The sequence below is a fragment of the Tamandua tetradactyla genome, chromosome 5 (genome assembly GCF_023851605.1).
Source record: "Tamandua tetradactyla isolate mTamTet1 chromosome 5, mTamTet1.pri, whole genome shotgun sequence".
Lineage (NCBI taxonomy): Eukaryota > Metazoa > Chordata > Mammalia > Pilosa > Myrmecophagidae > Tamandua > Tamandua tetradactyla.
Window position 1 is genome coordinate 41,958,522 of NC_135331.1, and position 19,165 is coordinate 41,977,686.

Sequence of the window (19,165 nt, forward strand, 5' to 3'; positions counted from 1 at the left end):
ACTACTATTCAACACTGTCATTATATGAGGTCCTAGTTACTGAAATAATTAAAGAAAAAGGAATTGCATTATAAAACTTTACTGAAATACATAAAAGTCCTAAATAAATGAAGGGATTTATTTTCTTGATGGGAACACTCCACTTATAAAGCAGATAGTTCTCCAATTAACATATATTCAATACAAATCCAAATTCCAAGCAAGATTTTTAAAATGAGATCTGATAACCTAAACCCAAGGTTCCATTCAAGAATAAATAATAGGAATGACCAACATAATTTTCAAAAGGGATAATAAGAATACTTTGATCTACAAGATATTAAACACATTCTATAAAACTTTAGTAATTATGAGAATAATCCTGTCCTAGGAATAAGAGATCAATGAAACAAAAAAGAGTCAAGAAATAAATCTGTGTGATATATATGAATTAGTTTATGATAAAAGTGACATTTCAAATCACTGGAAAAAGAGGACTGACATTTCAAAAAAATGGTGATGGAAATGGTTATTTGAGAAAGAATAAGAACAACAAAATGCAAAATAAAATTTTCCAAAAGAATTAGAAACATAAGAGAAGAGTTTTAAAAATTTGAAGAGAACGTCTTCTGTCCTAAGCAAGACGTTAAAACCCAACAGCTATAAAGAAAAAGGTTGACAGTTTTTTAAATCATAAAAAGATTAAAACTTTTTCATGACATAAAGCACAAAGTTCAAAGATAAGTAAAAGACAGTGATCAATCATCTGCAATATATATAACAAACCAAAGGTTAAAATCAGAATGTATAAAAGGGCTCCTTATAGTTTATACTCTGTGAAAACTGGGCAAAAGATATGAACAGGTAAGTGACAGAAGAAGTATTAATGGACAACAAATATGAGATATGCGCAAGGTTAACAAACAATTAGTAAGTGTAAATTAGAATGGTACTTTCTGACGATGATATAAATTTCTATCATTCTCATACATCATAAAGCCTATTTGAAAGTAACTGGGCAGTTATCTAATAAAAATTCTAAATCCTGGACTCTAGTTTACATAGTTTATCCTAAAGAAATACTTACAGATATACCCAAAGATTTATGTACAATCATGCTCATTATGGCATGGTGTATTAGCAAAACATTGGACTGGCTATATAAATTATGATATATCTATATTATGAAATACATCACATGGCTCAAAAAAATGGGCTTTATCTAAATGTATTGATACAGAAAAATCACCACCACAAGCTGTTAAGGGGGAAAGAAAACATCGCAGAGTAAAAGTATGATCCAATTTTCCTTTAAAAGAAAACCTCTTAAAGAGCGATAAACACATATACATAAATATGAATGTACCATAAATACAGAGAAAGGGAACTTGAAGAATGTATATTAAACTACCAATGGTGGTTTCCCCTAAAGAGAAAAATAAAAGTGATTATCATATTTTGCTTTGCATAATTCTATTTAAATCTTTTACAATAATGTATTCCTGCATTATTTGTGTAACCAAAAAAAAAAAATACCTAATCTTATAATAGATGATTTTTATAATAAGGTACAACTTTATACCCACTAGGATGATTATTAAAAAATAAATAAAACAGATATTAAGTGCTGGCGAAGATGTGGAGAAACTGGAACCCTCGTACATTGCTGGTGGAAATGTAAAATGGCCCAGCTGCTGTGGAAAATAATTTGGTGGTTCCTTAAAAAGTCAAAAGCATAGCATCACATATGACCCAGCAATTCTACTCTAGGTATACACCCAAAAGAACTGAAAACAGGTACTCAAATAATGTATTTGTACCAAGAGCAGTAATCACAATAGCTAAAAGGTGGAAACAGCCCAACAGGCTATCAATAGATGAATGGACAGACAAACTGTGGTAATACACACATACACACCTAATGGAATATTATTCATCCATAAAAAGCAAGTAATGATGTGGTACACCATGGATGAACCCTGAAAACATTACGCTAAGTAAAAGAAGCCAGACACAGAAAGTCACACATTGTATGGTTCCGTTTATATGAAACATCCAGGACTGGTGTATCCATAGACACAGAACACAGATGGGTGCTTGCCAGCAGACAGGTGGAGGGTGAAGTTCAGTGAAACAAACCACTTAATACGTACTGGGTTTTACTTTGAGAGTGACAGAAATGTTTTGGAACTAGACAGAGGTGGTGGTTATACAACACTGTAAATGTACTAAATGTCACTGAATTGCTTATATTACAAAAAATTAAAAACTCACTTTTGTAATGATAACTTCTTGTTTCTGGCCAAGTCTATGGCATCTGTCGAAGCACTGATCTTCAGCAGCAGGATTCCAGGCCTAACAAGAACATAATTAACTTTATCACTGCCCTGATCTGTGAGTGTTCTACTTTACTCCTTTCTTTTCAGTTTTATTCACGTTTTCTGACCGAAATTCTGATACTGACATTATAAACACACTGGGAAAAAAATATTGTTCATCACCTTAGCTTTCCAATCACTATTATGGATAGGCATTCTCACTCGTCACTTCACCCCACTGCATCTAGTACCTAATAGAAGGCCTGACAAATAGTAAGCACATAATATAAATATTTGTTGATTCAATAATTTTTTCTTTATTTTAAAGTGAATCTGTATCTTCTTAACAGAGTGAAAAAAGTTTACATATTTTCTTATATGACTTAATTCACATCAGAACAGATTAGCATATACAAAAAAGTTCTCTACTTTTGGTGGTCATTAGTTCTATTTCTTTCACTTTCCTCCATACAAAATACAAAAAAAGAAAAAGATCCAAAAACTGTCTAAGACTTTGTTGATGCAATTTTCTGAAACTGAAATCAGTGTGACTTCAAAACTGAATTTAAAAAGTTAACATTAGCTAATTAACATTGGCATTATTGTAGAGAATATCTTAAAGAATAAAATAATGAAGCAATGAAAAGGGCAAAATAGAGTCCTTTAGTCTACAATGATAGTAGTAAAGTGAATTTTAAAGAAAAATTAGAATATCATGAACTTTTTAAATGGAGACTGTTGAATTTTCTAAAAGTGGAATCTGTGGGATGGTTCTTACAGGTGAAGAGGTGTCACAGGGAAAGGGGATATTTATCTACAGCAAAGTACTAGCTGAAAACATAAAATCACAGATACATATGTAGATGACAGATCTATAGCACTATTTATGCTTAAATTAACTATTATTTTCTTTTTTTTGAGTTCTTTTGAGATCCAGAGAAAGGGAAGGTTCCACTATTAATTTGCTATATTTTGAGTTTGGTGTTCTTTTTCAGTATGGACGTTAATATTTAAGGACATACTTAGCTAATGATTTTCTCAAATTGACAGATAATATTTAATAAAATTAATATTTTTGGAATATTTTGTATGTCACAATTGTAACAGTTATACCAAGAATCCATGTAAAACATTCCTGTCTGTTGCCTGTATTTTGCTTAGGAACACTATGACGACCTGGCAGTACACATCAAGTGTGCCTACCAGGAATCAAAAAATTTATCTCCTGATAATATAAAGCTGGTAGCTCCCACTTTCTTACAGGAAGCTCATAAAGGAACATTAAAATATCACACTAACTCTTAAGCAACATTCTATGACAAGATCTTCATGAACACATTTTTTTTTGACTGAATCTTATTTCTGGGATCTGGCTTTCATTTTAAAGTTAGAAACAACATTAAAAAACTGAAAATGTTCAATAAATACAATTTTCTTACTATAAACTGCCAAAACATTCTGCAAATCTTTTAAACTATAACTGCTAAAGAGTTTGTAGTCTATGATCAACTTTATTAGGCTAATTATTCTATTTTAACATTAATCTCTTTCCTATCAGGTATTACAATTCTTAGAGCAAAGAAAATACTTTGGAAACGTATTCCAAAATCAGCTTCTAATATATCAGGCTAGTTAATATGAAATTTAATCTGTAGTTAAATTTTTAAATAATAAACCCTAATGAAGACTTAAAACTTCATCCTGTTTACCACTGCCACCCGTGACATTAATGTGAATCCCATTACCACCTAAATATTACAAAAATAAGGTTGTAATCTTATTGGGAAGGTTACCCTCAGTTAAGAAAACAAGCCTCAGTTAACATGGACATGCATCATCTAGGTTGCCTCATAACTCCAATTTGCATCTCAGTTAAATTTCTACATGTTATCAATATTATGAGTTCCAGGCAACAAGCTAAAGCCACCTATCTTAATCGGTGAATGCACAGGAATAGAATAGCACAGGGTTGTCCCTAGCCTAAATAATACTCATTGCAAATTAGAAACCTTACTGCTTCCAGTCCAAACAGCCCCTCTGTACAATTAGAAAAGGTGCTCCTATGCAGATACAACTCCAGATCACACACCTTGGCAAGTGAAGTTCAGACTCCACCCCTAGGTCTATACTGCACAAGCACAAGTGCAATATATGATGCGATCAAACTGACTCAGAACACTCTATGAATGGCACTTGTTTTTCCAGTTGTGATGGTAGATCAGCTGCATCTGAATCACCTATGTCATATGTTTAAAATGCATGTTCCTGGATCTCATCTAAGGACTCCCAAATCTGAGGACAAAAACTACATTTTACATAATTCTTCTGCACATTAAAGCTTGAGACCACTAGCACCATGAGGGTAATGACTTTGTCTACATTGTTTACAGGCAGATTCCCAGAGCCTAGAACAGCGCCTGACACAAAGCCGGATTTCAGTAACGGCTGGCTGAATGAATGAACCACTATCCTAAAGCATTATAGTTAATAGATACTTATTCTATTTATAGAAAGAAGCATAAGAACATAGACCATTACTTAATAACATGGGCTCTGTCCCTGGTTTTGTATTACTAGCTATGTGACACAGGGCAAGTTATTTAACTTTTCTGTGTTTCAATATTCTCAACTGTAAAATAGGGATAACAGCAATATTCACCTCACAGAGAAGTTGACAGATGTAAAGTGCCTAAGAGAATGCCCTAAATATGTATTTACTAAATTATTACTAAACATTTCTAAAGTTTGTCAAGAATTTTCACAATTAATTGTAAATATGAAGGTATTTACTAAATTGTCTTTAAACTTCTTTTTTGAAGGAAATAACACAAAAGTCTAGAAAACTACTTACTGGATCCATTAAAAATACTCGAGAAGCTGCAGAAAGATTCAAACCAACTCCACCTGCTTTTAAGGACAGAAGCATTATAGTTGGAGATCCTGCTTCAGTGTTCTGAAAACACTGAATTGATTCAACTCTTTTCTTTTGTGCCATGGAACCATCCAAACGAGTAAATACAAATCCAGAGGCTCTAATGGAGCAGAGGAGAGAGACAAGTAACACTTACTACACTACATAAAACAATGTTAAAAATTATGAATCTCTTAATCAATTCTTTCACTCATTTATTTTTAACAAATATTTACTGAGTGCCTACTATGTCAGTTGGTATTTTTTCTGATAAATTCAGAACTTAATCTCTAAAATCTTATTCTTTATGGTGACTGAATATTATTTTACATAGAGGAAATAAAACTCACAAAATATTAAATTTTTTGTTTGCTATTCAAATCAAAACACTTACATAAAATCCTTTCATTTAAAGCAAGAAACCCTGTTGAACTTACTTAAGTGGTGTTTCTATTAAAGACAGGAATGTTGTAAACTGAGAAACAACTAAACTTTTTATGTTGGGATCCTTCTTTCTTAAGTCAATCAATGCGTGCATTAGAGCATTAATCTGAAAAAAATTAGGACACTCATGAGATTCCATTTTGAATTGGCAAAATACATTCAAAATTATGTATTTGTTCAGTATTTTTAGTATGAAAGAAAAAGTCCAGATATGGCATTTCCCTAATATGCAAAAATGAAAGAATACTACTAATAAAAAAAGAAAAGACTTAAAGAATACTACAATAATCTTAATATTTTCTCTTTCCTCCCAAATTTGCCACTAGAAATAAACAAAAAATCAGTACCCATCCACAAAGTATACATACAAAGGATTAAAGCATAATTACTGTTAGAAACGTAAAATAATAAATTAAAACCAGTTAATACTCAAATATTTGCACACGTATTTTACCTTTGAACTGGATGTCCATTCCATATTATTCTTTTTCTCAGTGTGGCAAGCCAGTTCTTCTGGAGGACATTCTAATAAACTGTCTCCATGTATATCACTTCTGCATAAAGGGCATTTAGCATGTGGCTATAAAAGAAAAGAACAAAGTACGAATGACACTTATAGGAAAAGAAATGCAAAATTTACCTAAACTGTTTAAAAGTATGGCAAATTCCACCTAAGAGCTAACCTTTTATTAAACCTTTTATTATATTCAGCCATTTGAGATAAATCTGTATATGCTAAACTCCAGACATATGTAGTGTTGTAATATGAAGTGGGAAGGATAAAAGAGGAGGAAAAACTGTATGCTCTTCTCCAGCAGCAAAAGCTTAACGGTAAATATTTGCATATTTAGTCAAGTAAAGAAATCGTCAAATAAGAGTTATTTGACCTCACTGCAATACAGCACACTATTTTTAAAAGAATAGCACAGAACTATCCTTAAGAAGTTCCTTAAGTTCCTTCTTGGGCGGTGCAACGGTGGCTCAGTGGCAGAATTCTTGCCTGCCTTGCTAGAGACCCGGGTTCGATTCCCAGTACCTGCCCATGTTGGTGGTGGTGGTGGGGGGGCGGTTAAGAGTTCCTTCTTAACTAATGTCTTATAAAGCTGGTCCAGATCTTTTAAATCGTATCAGGTTCATTCAAAGCAATGTCTACTATGTCCATTTCCACCCAGACCCACTAATAAAATAAAATTACTAGATAACAAACATTATTACAATAAAAGATTCTGAAACTATGTTAGAAATCAGTATAATGGATTACCTTTGAGGAGGAAGGAAAGGGTAAATGATTGTTAGGGGATATAAGGAGATCTAGGTAGTAGTAAATGGATGAGTTTACTTCATGCTAATTCACTGAGCTGTATAGTCATTATTTATGCAGTTTTTCCATGAGTAGGTTATAACTCAATTAAAAAAATTTCTACCCCAACTGAAGGACAGTTTAAAGGAACATTTCACTTCTAAAAATTCTACCACACAAAAGGATCTGGACCTACAGTGTCCAATATAACAGCCATATGTAGCCATCAAGCCCCTGAAACATGCTAGGCCAAACTGAGATGTTCTGCAAGTGTATAAATGTACACCGAATTTTTTTAAAAGCACGTTTTCGTTTTGGTATGCTGCCACACTAGATTTTGAAGACTTAGTTAAAGAGAAAAAAGCTTATAATGCATCTCATTAATGCATCTCATTAATAATCTCCATCTTGAACATGTTAAAATAATATATAAAGTGGCTTAAAATCTACTAAAATTAATTTTCATGTTTCTTTCGAATTTTTAAAAATATGGCTACTAAAAAGTTTTAAATTACCTTTACTTCTCAGATTCTCAGTCTACTTTTTGCACTGCCATGATATAAACTGTTACTGGAACTAGGATACTGACTGGGAAACCATGCTTCCAAAAATGTATGTATATATTAGAACGGCTTAATTATATGACAATAATTAACTATCCGAGGTTATGAAAGGTACATTATTAAATCCACCTGCAAAACTCTTTCTAGTTTCTTGGACTTGGGTCTTCACTACACTCAAACACATTCACTATTCAAACACTGAGCCTACAGTAAGCAAAAAAAAATTAACCTAACCTGCTCATTCTGAATGACTTGGCAAATACAAGGTTTACAAAATACATGTGCACAATGTGTTATCACAGGGATTGTTAAAGAATCCAAGCAAATTGCACATTCTTCATCTGAACCTGAGCTCAGAATTAACTTCATCTTCCTTATTAACTTCTTTCGCAGTTCTTCAGGTGTATCACTTCCTAGAGACAAAGACTGAAAAATTAATTTCAGAGCAAGATTTTTAATACGACCAGACAAATTAATCTAGCTTATATAGGGAAAAGTTGTTCTTGCTAGTATGGGTAGTTTTTATTCTTCCCTCTATCCTAGATAAAAAGCGTGGTTTAAATTAAAAATTTTAAGAAAAATTCAAAAGCAAACAGACAACCCATATACCACAGCAGCAGCATTATAATATCATCACCCTTAGCACAGAATAAAAAGAAGATGCAATTTGAACATTTTTTTCTGAGAATTTCACTGGAAATTCTGGAAAGGCCTCAATATAATTCCATTTCATTTGGTAGGAGAGTCCTGAAATTCTTGGGCATATTTTCCAGTTGAGTCCTACACTGAGAACAATGTCCATTTCACAATAGAAAATAAACCAGATATTGGGCCATATGAAAATTTCCTCATTCTAATGTAAACACCTCTAACAAATATAATGATAGAAACCACCACATTTACTCACCTGAGGGACCACTAGAAGACACTGCATTTGTAAGCAGGTGAGTATGACAACAAATCTGCCGCAATCTAAGCAAAAGACCAAGGACATCTGCATAGTGTGCAAGGACAGTTCCTTCATTAAAATACCTGGAGTAAAAACGTCAAATATTACGAAAGCCTCTAAACAGTAATATTTCCTACTCTACAAGAATGTAAAGGTGACATTATCTTCTCTGTAAATTACTCCAAAACAAGAATGAAAAACAGAAAAGCAAGCTATATCTTTAATGAAACCAGGAGGGATTTATAATAATAAAACAAAATATATGAAAATGACAGCCAATTGCAGTAAAAGTCAGATGGGATATGCTGAGAGATATGACTGCAGATCTCGAATCGAGCTGCCAGAGCACAATTCTTTCAAACAGATGGCATGCCCTGAGGGGATATTCAATAATAGAAATGGAGTACATGGCTGGTGGCCTGACTTCCCTGAACAAGTCAAGTCTTATGCCAAAGAGGGAAGGCAAACTGACCCTGAATAAGGAATCACATAAACACACCGTGTTCACGGGCAAGGCACTCTACATTGTAAGCAACCCTAAGGCTTCTGACTGTTGTATAAGCAGAAAGTAAAACGTAAAAGAACTCACATGTAACTCACATATATAGGGTTATTTTCTACTAACTGCTACATGGCTAGACCTCTCCTCAAGGAATCTCTTGCAAATAGCTAATCCAGAAGTAACTCAAGATATTCGAAGAAAGAGAATAATCAGCACAGAAGAGGAGAGGAAGACAGCAAATGGAAGTCTAAGAAAACTCACCAAAAAAATGCTATGAGAGAGCAAATAAAAATCGTGACCAAGGGATATTGCTATAATTTAACGTCACTCAATTCCAAAATTCCTTCTCATAAAAAAAAAAAAAAAAAAAAAAAGCTTAAAGGAGAGACAAGAGCTCAGGAAGGATAAGGTAAGACAGTATAGAAATGAAAGATAAGCTGGTACAATCCAGGAGAGTGAACCATCAAAGAAATAAAAGTCATGCTGAAACCAGCATAAAATAGCCAACGATAAAAATAAGAGAAAGGACCACAGGAAACAGAATTAAGAAAAGCAAAACAGACCTATGCTTCCAGTCCAATGCTTAACACCTAGTAATAAATGTAACAAAGATTACTTATTTATTGAGGCTAAAACCTCAATAAATGCTAGTAAACGCATTACCTATAAAAAAGAATACTTTTAAAAAGTACGATATTTCCTGTCTGAGAACAGTTCTAACAAAATTATTCTTTTTCAAACCTTTCAAATGCAGTAACCCTTGCCAACATTTTAATTATTCCCTTGCATGGTCACATCTTACAATAATACTCACCACTTCATGGTTGAGAGAACTCTTTTGGATGCTTACCACATGCAAGATATTTGGGTAGGTGCCTCCTTCTACCTGACAGGTCATTACTTCTACCTTCTTTGCTCGCTTTCTTTAACTTCACCGATACCCTTGGTGATCTCATCCAGTCTCATGGCTCTAATTACCATCTACACACAAGTGATTTTCAAACATATCAAACTGAGAATACTTTCATGAGGTCTCTCATCTCCAACTGACTATTTGACATTTCAAGAAATGCCTGTGAGATACCCACTGGAAATGTCAAATCGTCAGTTGGATATGAGAAAGATCTGTTGGAAAAGCAGAGTTTTTTTCAGGGATGGTAAATTCAATTCAGTTTTTATCTTCCTATTTGTTAAATGTGGACATTCTCCAAAGTTTCAGTCTGTGCCAGTCTGAAACTATTGTGTACCCCAGAAAAGCCATGTTTTAATCCTGACTCAATCTTGTGGGGTCAGCTGTTTCTTTTAATCCTGATTCAATATTTTAGGGCAGAAAGTTTTGATTAGATTTTCTCTACCGAGGTACCATGTGCCCAACTGTGGGTGTGGCCTTTTGAGTAGATGGAGATGTGACTCCACCCATTCATGGTGGGTCTTGATTAGCTTACTGGAGTCCTTAAAAGGGAAAATGTTTTGGAGAAACCTTTTCCAAGCACACACTTGGAAAAAAGTTGCTTCAGAGCTGACAGAGACATGTATGTGTAGAGATGCTTGGAGTACTGACAGGGAGAGCAGAAGCCTAGACAGACATGGGCAGAGCCCAGCAGATGTCTTCCCATTAGATGCTAAGCAAGTCAGAACTCAAGAGTTGTTTCCTGGAGGAACTAAGTAAAGGCCCACAGATGCTTAGAGGGGAAAACACTGGCATCAGAAACTGGAAGGAACAGAACCATGAACAAGGACCAGTAGATGCCAATCACATGCTTTTCCAGCTGAAAAAAAGTGTTCAGATGGCATAGGGCTTTCTTGAGTGAAGGTAACCTCTTGTTGATGCCTTAATGTGGACATTTTTATGGACTTAGAACTTTGTAAACTTCTAACTATTAAATCCCCTTTTTAAAAGCTGTTCCATTTCTGGTATTTTGCATTTTGGCAGCCTAACAAACTAATACAAGGTCTTTAACAGATTTTCTGTATATATATATATACACACTCCTCAATGTTTTTATCTACTCCTATGACTTCAATTATCACCTCTAAATGAAAAATGTCCTATTTGACATATATCAAAAGCTCCAACTCTAGCCTTACATTTCTGTCTGTTGGTACCTTAAGCTCAACTGGTCCTAAAACAAACATTCATTTGCTGCTATTTACATGCCTACTTTCATTCTATTATATACCCTAATTCTGAAATCTTAGTTCATTTTTAATCCTTTCATTCAATTGTCACATTGAGTAGACAATTCCTCTTTCCCACTCCTGCTGCAACCAGTCTGGTCAAGACTTTTATTTCCAACTCATGAGGTAATAATCCTCTTACATGGCTGGCTGTTTTATCTTTCTAAAACCCAACAAGGTTGAAAACATTCTCTGGCTCAAAATCTTTCAAACCTCTTAAATAACATAAAAATTCCATAGCCTAACATTCTAGGCCTTTCATAATTTAGTTAAAGCCTACCTCTCTACTTTTATCTCCTACTCATCATACACCTATACTCCAGCCACACTACTCCATTCACGGCCCCACTTGGCCCACCATGTTTTCTCAACCCAGTATCTGATTCAGAAAATCCAGCTTCTAGCCCTGACTTTGCTGCCTGTTTCCTAAGTTATAAGATGAAGATAAATATCTTCTGCTACTGAAATGAAATAATGTAAATACTTTGAAAAACCCATCAAGATAACTTGTACCTCATACATCATTTCCATCATCATTTATCAAATCTGAACTACTCTTCAAAGGCCCAAAACAAAAGTCACTTTTTTTCACTACAATTTCCCTGCTCTTTCAACTGGAAACAATTTCATTTTCTGTTGGCAATGACCATCTAAATCTCTCTGTTTTATCTCTCTTATAGTACTTGCCACACTCTTCTTTTAACAATTATGTGTTTTAATCCTAGCACATAGTTTCTTTAAGGGCAGGAATCTTGCTGATTATACATTTTTTTGTTCAATTTAATCCAATTATTTTGTAGTAATTGTGCAGCAACAAAACTCAATACCAAAGTGACTCCTTCCCATTATTAAGACATATAAATTTAAAAAAAAGAAAAATAATAAATGAAAAATGGAGGAAAAAAAGACATAACTCCCTAAACATCTTTTAAAACAGACTTTTTAAAACAATATCAGTGATACTAATAACAGAAGATCTCGTTTGATAAATTATGAAACTGAGGTCAAGAAAAGTTAATGCCAGGAATAGAAGCAAGCAAGGTTGTCTGACTAACAATTTAGAACTTCTCGTTTTATGTAAACTGCTGATTTTTTCCTAACCTCGAGGAATTTCTTACCTAGCAGGTTATATTATTTCATTCACATCAACCAAGAAGTTGTTATAAAAAATAAGTTCAAATCACAGAAGAAAACTATCTTTCAGTATACTTCTGACTTTACTGCTAACATGTCTAAAAACTCCTCATTAGTTAAGTGGGAAAAAAAGAAAAAAGATTTTACTTTTTATTACAGTGTCCTTTCTCCATACCTTCCAATTGTAGCTCTGCCTTCGTTTTTCACAGACTGGTAAATCTTCCTCTCTTCATCTGAAAGTGTAATGTGCTGAATAAACACTTTACGTTCTGGTAACTCCAAAACGGGTTTCCCTTTAATTTTGCTTGTCTTTGTTCTTCGAAGTGTAATATTTTTAATTAGGGACTGTAAACGCCTAGTTAAAATAAAACAAACAATTACATAAATTTATTTTTATGTAATCTGGTCTAACAAGAACAAAAAGGATATTTTAATGGGTATTTTATAAATGTATAACCTTAGTAAAAGTTATTTTAAGAAAATTTAAGTTATTTTAAAAAATCCTTATTTGGGGTTTTATCCAACCTGATCATCACAGAGATAGTCTACAAATAGAAACTTATAGCAACAAATGCATCATATATTTAACCTCAACTCAGTACCTGTCATGGTTTAATCTTTGTATTTCCTTTTATTCTTATTTTTCTTCTCATTTTTGTTTTAATCACTGCCATTTTATGTCCTGATTCTCCTTGTCAGCTATGTACCCAATATTCAGCACTCAAATTCCTACTAAGTATTTATGAAGCGCAAAGCACTGTGCCAAATAGTGTTGAAAATACAAATTCAAGCATGGCACCATCTTCAGAAGTTTACGCTGTCGTATGGAAATCAAGGTACATAAATAGGTAATTTTCATAAAGTTATGAAAACCAAGAAAGTTAAAATATGAAGGACTTCTAGGAAGATGGAAAAATAGGACAGGTTTAGTTCACCCCAAGGAACAACTAATGAAGTGACAGAAAACTACAACCAGGATAGCAGTCCCAGGGTGCAAGTAGCCTAAGGGAATGTTCTACACTACACTGGGAGGTCTTGGATGAAAAAGCTAAGGAACTGGACTGCAGAGAATGGAGTGAGTGGGCTTGGTCGGGACTCCACTGGGACAAGAGGCATACCCAGAAAAGTACCTGCCCCTGAGGCTAGCTTGGGTTATCAGTCCCCTCAGCTCCACAGCCCAGCGCTCCCTTGGGGAACCCAGAAGCCAGTAAACTTGCTTTCCCTGCTCATAGAAACCATCCAGCTAGTGCCACAGCCTACCACTCCCTTTTCCATATAAAGGCCCAGAGCCCTCAGGAGTGCACGGACAGGGAGATGGGGATGAGGAAGCAAGCCATTTCCCACCCCGTGCCTCTTACACACCCCTGCATGTCCGCACCTGGCATGGACAGGCACACCCTGTAAACCATGCCATGCCTAGGGAGCAGACGTTTCCAAGTTGACTATGGACAGGGGCAGCTGACATACCCAGTCCCACAGCCGAAGATCAGCATTCCAAGCAGAAGCTTGGGGGCCACCAGACCTATCAAACCCACAAGCAGAATATCTGCTGAGGTACACATTACCCACCCCAAACCCCAGGATTGGCGGTTTTTAGCATGCACCAGGACCAGTGGCCCTGGTTGGAACTGCATCGCATCTCTATCCAGCTCACCTGGCTGCCACAGTCAAGATGAGGTGGGACAAAGGTGAAGAGGAGGTCCCAGGATGCTATCTGCTCAGAAGAAACAGAAAGTGCCATCTGGCAAACTGTCTATCTAGATTCAAACAGATCCTCAAGTAGAGTTGCATCCCCTGTATGAGATCTGGGCCTTGGTTTGGTGGGGAATTACTAATGAACCAAGTGCAAAAGGAGAAAATGAGACCTTCAATATAAAGCCAACTAAATACAAAACCTTAGATGACTGGGGGAAATCAACTTCCAAAACAACCCATCAAGATAATCATATGCCTTGAAGCTACAGGCAGATATGGTCCAGCCAAATGACCAAATAAAAACATCGGAAGAGACAGACTTTGGAACAACTAATCAAAGATGTTCATACAAATCTCCTAAATAAATTCAGTGGGTTGGCTAATAATGTAAAGGATATCAAGAAAAATTCAGAAGTGCATAAAAGAAAAATTTGAAAGAATAAATAGGAAAACAGCAGATATCACAGAGATGAAAGATACTGTAGACCAAATTAAAAACATACTAGAGACATACAAAAGGAGATGTGAAGAGGCAGAAGCAAGAATATATGAAATAGAGGCCAGACAATTGAATTCAAACGCACAAAAGAACAGATGGCAAAAACAGCGGAAAAACATGAATTGGATCTCAGGGAAATGATGCACAATATGAAGCACACAAATATAAGAATCAACAGTGCCCCAGAAGGAAAAGAGAAAAAACTAAAGGGCTAGGAAGATTAATTGAGGAGATAATGAGGGAAAACTTTCCAACCCTTATAAATGACATAAATATGCAAATCAAAGAAGCCCAACAAACCCCAAATAGAATAAATCCAAATAGGCCTACTCCAACACACATACTAATCAGTCTGTCAAATGTTGAAGAGAAGCAGGAAGTCCTGAAAGTGACAAGAGAAAAGAGACTCATCACATACATGGTAAACCACATAAAGACTGAGTTTGGACTACTGAATAGGCATCATGCAGTGAGAAAGCAGTGGTACAATATATTTAAGATCCTGAAAGAGAAAGACTTTCAGTCAAGAATTCTTATCCAGCCAAGCTGTCCTTCAAAAGTGAGGTAGAGATTAAAATTTTCACCAACAAAGGCTGAGAGAATTTGCCAACAAGAGACTTCAAGAAATACTAAACGGAGTCTGACGGCTGAAAAAAAGAAGACAGGAGAATGAGACCTGAAGGAGGGCAAAAAACTGAAGAGTATCAGTAAAAGTAACTTAAAGGATGAAAAGACTAAGAGGGAAAAGTTTACACAGATCTGACAAAATCCAAAGGATAAGATGGTAGATTCAAGAAATGCTTTTACAGTAATAACATCCAACGTTAACGGACTAAACTCACCAATTAAAAGACACAGACTGTCAAAATGGATTAAGAAATATGAGCCATCTATACATTGCTTACAAGAGACTCATCTTAGACCCACGGATACAACTAGACTGAAAGTGAAAGGATGGAAAGAGATGTTCCACACAAGCTGTAACCAAAAGAAAGCAGGAGTAGCTATACTAATATCAGACAAAATAGACTTTATATGTGAAGACATCATAAAAGACAAGGAAGGGGCAGTGTGATGGTAGCTCAGTGGCAGAATTCTTGCCTGCCCATGAAAAAAAAAAAAAAAGACAAGGAAGGACACTGAACATTAATAAAAGGGATGGATCATCAAGAAGAAATAACAATCATAAATGTTTATGTCCCAAATCAAGGACCTCCACAGAGGCAAACATTGGCAAAACTGAAAGAAGCAACAGACATTTTAACAATAGTGGGAGACTTCAATATACCACTTTCCTCTATAAATAGTACAACCGAACAGAGGAAATCTACTGCTCTAAAACAAAAATTGTGAACCACATTAACCTAGTACGTGGCAAAATGGCTATCACCAAGGTGAGTTTTAATTTATGTTCTCAACTTTTATGTCTCATCACTAGAAACAAGAATATAAAACTTTCTCTCTTAAAAAAACTTTGTTGATTGAGGTCACTGTACATAATCAACCAAATGCCACTATATAGTTATACAAGAGAACTTATGAAAACTAAGTTGAGAACATAAATTAAAAACAGTACTGACGTGGCTATAAGTTTAAGCTTTGTAGCTAATATTAATCAGCTGTTAAGAAAAGACTTACCTAAGTCCTCCTTCATCTCCCATTGTGACAGGACGCTGTATTGTTCTGTGCCACCATTCTCTATCAAGAAATGGCTTCAGTTTTAAAAAGGAAAGAAGAGACCACAAGTCCTTTAAAGAATTCTGAATTGGAGTACCTAAAAATAACAGGAAACTATTATTAACACTATAACCAGAACACCCAATCAGCTATCTATCTGGCCCAATTAGAAGACACCAGCTGAAAATAGGGAACCTGTACCAGAAAGGCCAGCAGATTATCAAGCTATAACTATAATCCCTTATTAAACATATATGAAGTCTCAAATACAGTTTTGCTCTCATTTTCAACTCTCCATTAGCCATAACTAACAAATAAAAAGACATCAAACATTTACATTCCTAATTCTACCCAGTAAATTCAATTTTTTCAGGTACATTTGCTTACTTGGTTTTTAAATCAGTAGCACTAATAAGAGATATAAAATAACTAATTTGAGTTTATACTCTAATCCTCACTTTCCAGTAGATGTGCCACGAGTAGCACACTGGTTCCAAGATATGTAGCAGGTAAATCAAGACTTGATCAGAGGATTAAGAGTATCTAATGAATCTCCAAGGTTGAAGAATAATTCTATTGATTACTTCATAAAAGACTACAATTCCACAATTATTCTCAATTATGGGCAATTATGAAAAACAAGTAAAAACATTTTATTAAACAATTTCTATAATTCATTTTGGACACACTTTATTTATATCCACTTGAAGCTTACAAATTTTCTCACCAACTTTACGTATTTTGGAGAATTAATTTTTTAATGCTATGATTACCTGTCAATACCCATCTCCTTTCTGCTTCTAAATCAAGTACAGCTTTTGTCTGCTGAGCATTTGGATTTCGTATGGCATGTCCTTCATCCAAGATCACTCTCAGCCATCTTATGCTATGCAATGGACTATCTCCTTTAGTCTGAAATAAATGTTTCATATGATGTAATTAAAAAACAAAGGAATGTAAAATAGTACATAATATAATTTGCTAAATAATAATAGTTTGCGTTATTATTGAATGTCAACAATCTTATGAAGTATTATTACCCATTTTACAGACAAAGAAAAAAATGAAGCACCAAGGGATTAAGTAAGTTGCCCTAAATACCACAGCTAGGAAGTGACAGAGCTAGCTTTGAAACCCAACAGTATGACTCTCTGCTGAGTCTATTTAATGCACTAAGCTATGCTAAGATTAAAACATAATCATACAAAAACTATTACAGGAATTATATGAATATGTTAAAAGCATTTTCTTTTAGTAAAAGGCAATATTCTCTTTATTTTTCACATGGGCAGGCACTGGGAATTGAACCCAGGACCCGGCATGGCAGCCGAGACTTCTACCTGCTGAGCCACCATGGCCCGCCCCAAAGGGTAATATTCTTACCAGAAGATGGAAATTTTGATAAGGTATTTTTCTGAAAAAAAATTTAATGTAGTAACTGGAATTTTAGGTGAACAACAATTAGATTCCTAGAAGAACTGGGAAACCTGTGACATGCAAATACAAAAACAAGCTTATTTTCAAACTGATATATTAATTAAACCATTGTCACAGAAAATAATTTCCCAGAATATTAAAAGAGAAGACAGAATTCATGTGCAAATTGCTTAATTACACTCAGTTCCAGTCAGAATTTAAAATTTTAACTGAAAATGTTCAAAATGTAAAATATTCCAAAATTAATATCTAAAGATTAATACTTTTTTTGCAAAATATGCAAATGTTTCCTATTTATTTCTTACTTCGAAGTATTTAAAAAGAAAAAAAAAAAAGGAAGAGCATAAAAGGTGGATTTTAGAACACTTTAGAAACCGTAGCATTATTTCTTAAGATCAACCTTTGAAAATCTTTGAACACAAGTATACTTACTCCATAGTCATGAGTTAAAATATTGTAGGTGGTCAAAACAATATCCTGTTTTGAAAGCAAGGCTGGGTCTCTAATACGATCAGGACCATAATAAACATAAAAATTCAACTGCACATCTGATTTTATATGTTGTCCGAACTGGTCCTAAAAGAAAATTAGAAACATTTTAAATAATAAATAAATTAATATCAGGCTTAGTATGTGCTATAAAAAGTAGTCTTAATCAAATAAAACTACTGATTACAAATCTAACTACTAAAATTACATGATATCAAGTTTGCTGCAATTAAAACTAAAAATACTAAAAATGATGGTAATGCTAAAAATACTAATTTTTATACTGTAGGAAAACTGACACGCACACAGTAATAATATATTATATCAATTTTGTCTGGTCCTAATAATGAGAAGCCACCATTTTAGGAGAAAAAAACAAGCAAGTTTCTTTAAATAGCTATTAGTTTTTAAAAGTTTAATATTTTAATAAAAAGGATTTTAATGACCCCATTAGTTAGGAGACTTAATAATATAAAGGTTAAACAAAGGAACAGCAACCAATATTTTCAAACATTTAGGCAGAGATTCAAGCTTACTGCCCACTTTCATTAATTTATTCTGAGCCTACTATTTGTCAGGTATCAACCACAAAAGTGGTAGAACAAAAAATAAAAATAAGATCTGGTCTCTGCCCTCCTTACAGACAAGGTCAGGTTTAAAAACTTGAGTTTTTATTATGAAAACAATAGATTTGGGAGATTTTGAGTGGGAAAAAATTATAATTAGGTTGGAGAGGGTTGTGAAACAGGTGAGAAATGATAAGCAGGAATAGAATGGAAAGGACATGTGTAAAAGAAAGACATTAAAAAGAAGGGACTGACAGGACTCTGAGACAAATTAATACATGGCAAAAAAGCCACCGATATTTCAAATGAGTGCCTAGAAGAACTCTGTGACAAAGATTTAGGTTAAGTTTAAAGAAAGGGGGAAGCAGGTATACCAGTAAGAAATGAGTTATTATTTTAGACATTCTAAAGTTTGTGCCTCTACAGATACCTGACTGGAATTTCTACAAAGAAAATGCAAATACTGGCTCATAGTACAAGTGAGAGGTTTAGACAGACAACAAGGATTTTAGAGTCATCAGCAG

General features: G+C 34.3%; 1 protein-coding gene across 4 annotated transcripts in view; it reads right to left on the reverse strand.

The window, feature by feature from the left end:
• HLTF (helicase like transcription factor) overlaps positions 1-19,165 on the reverse strand; it is a 76,437-nt gene that overhangs the window by 5,845 nt on the left and 51,427 nt on the right. For all 4 annotated transcript variants that reach the window (XM_077160744.1, XM_077160743.1, XM_077160742.1 and 1 more), the window contains exons 15-24: positions 18,019-18,162; positions 16,923-17,061; positions 16,111-16,246; positions 12,454-12,633; positions 8,423-8,547; positions 7,750-7,928; positions 6,107-6,232; positions 5,646-5,758; positions 5,149-5,329; positions 2,254-2,334 (exon numbers count right to left, since the gene is read on the reverse strand). In XM_077160744.1, coding sequence (XP_077016859.1) covers positions 2,254-2,334; positions 5,149-5,329; positions 5,646-5,758; positions 6,107-6,232; positions 7,750-7,928; positions 8,423-8,547; positions 12,454-12,633; positions 16,111-16,246; positions 16,923-17,061; positions 18,019-18,162 — 1,404 coding nt within the window. The remainder of the gene's footprint in view (positions 1-2,253; positions 2,335-5,148; positions 5,330-5,645; positions 5,759-6,106; positions 6,233-7,749; positions 7,929-8,422; positions 8,548-12,453; positions 12,634-16,110; positions 16,247-16,922; positions 17,062-18,018; positions 18,163-19,165) is intronic.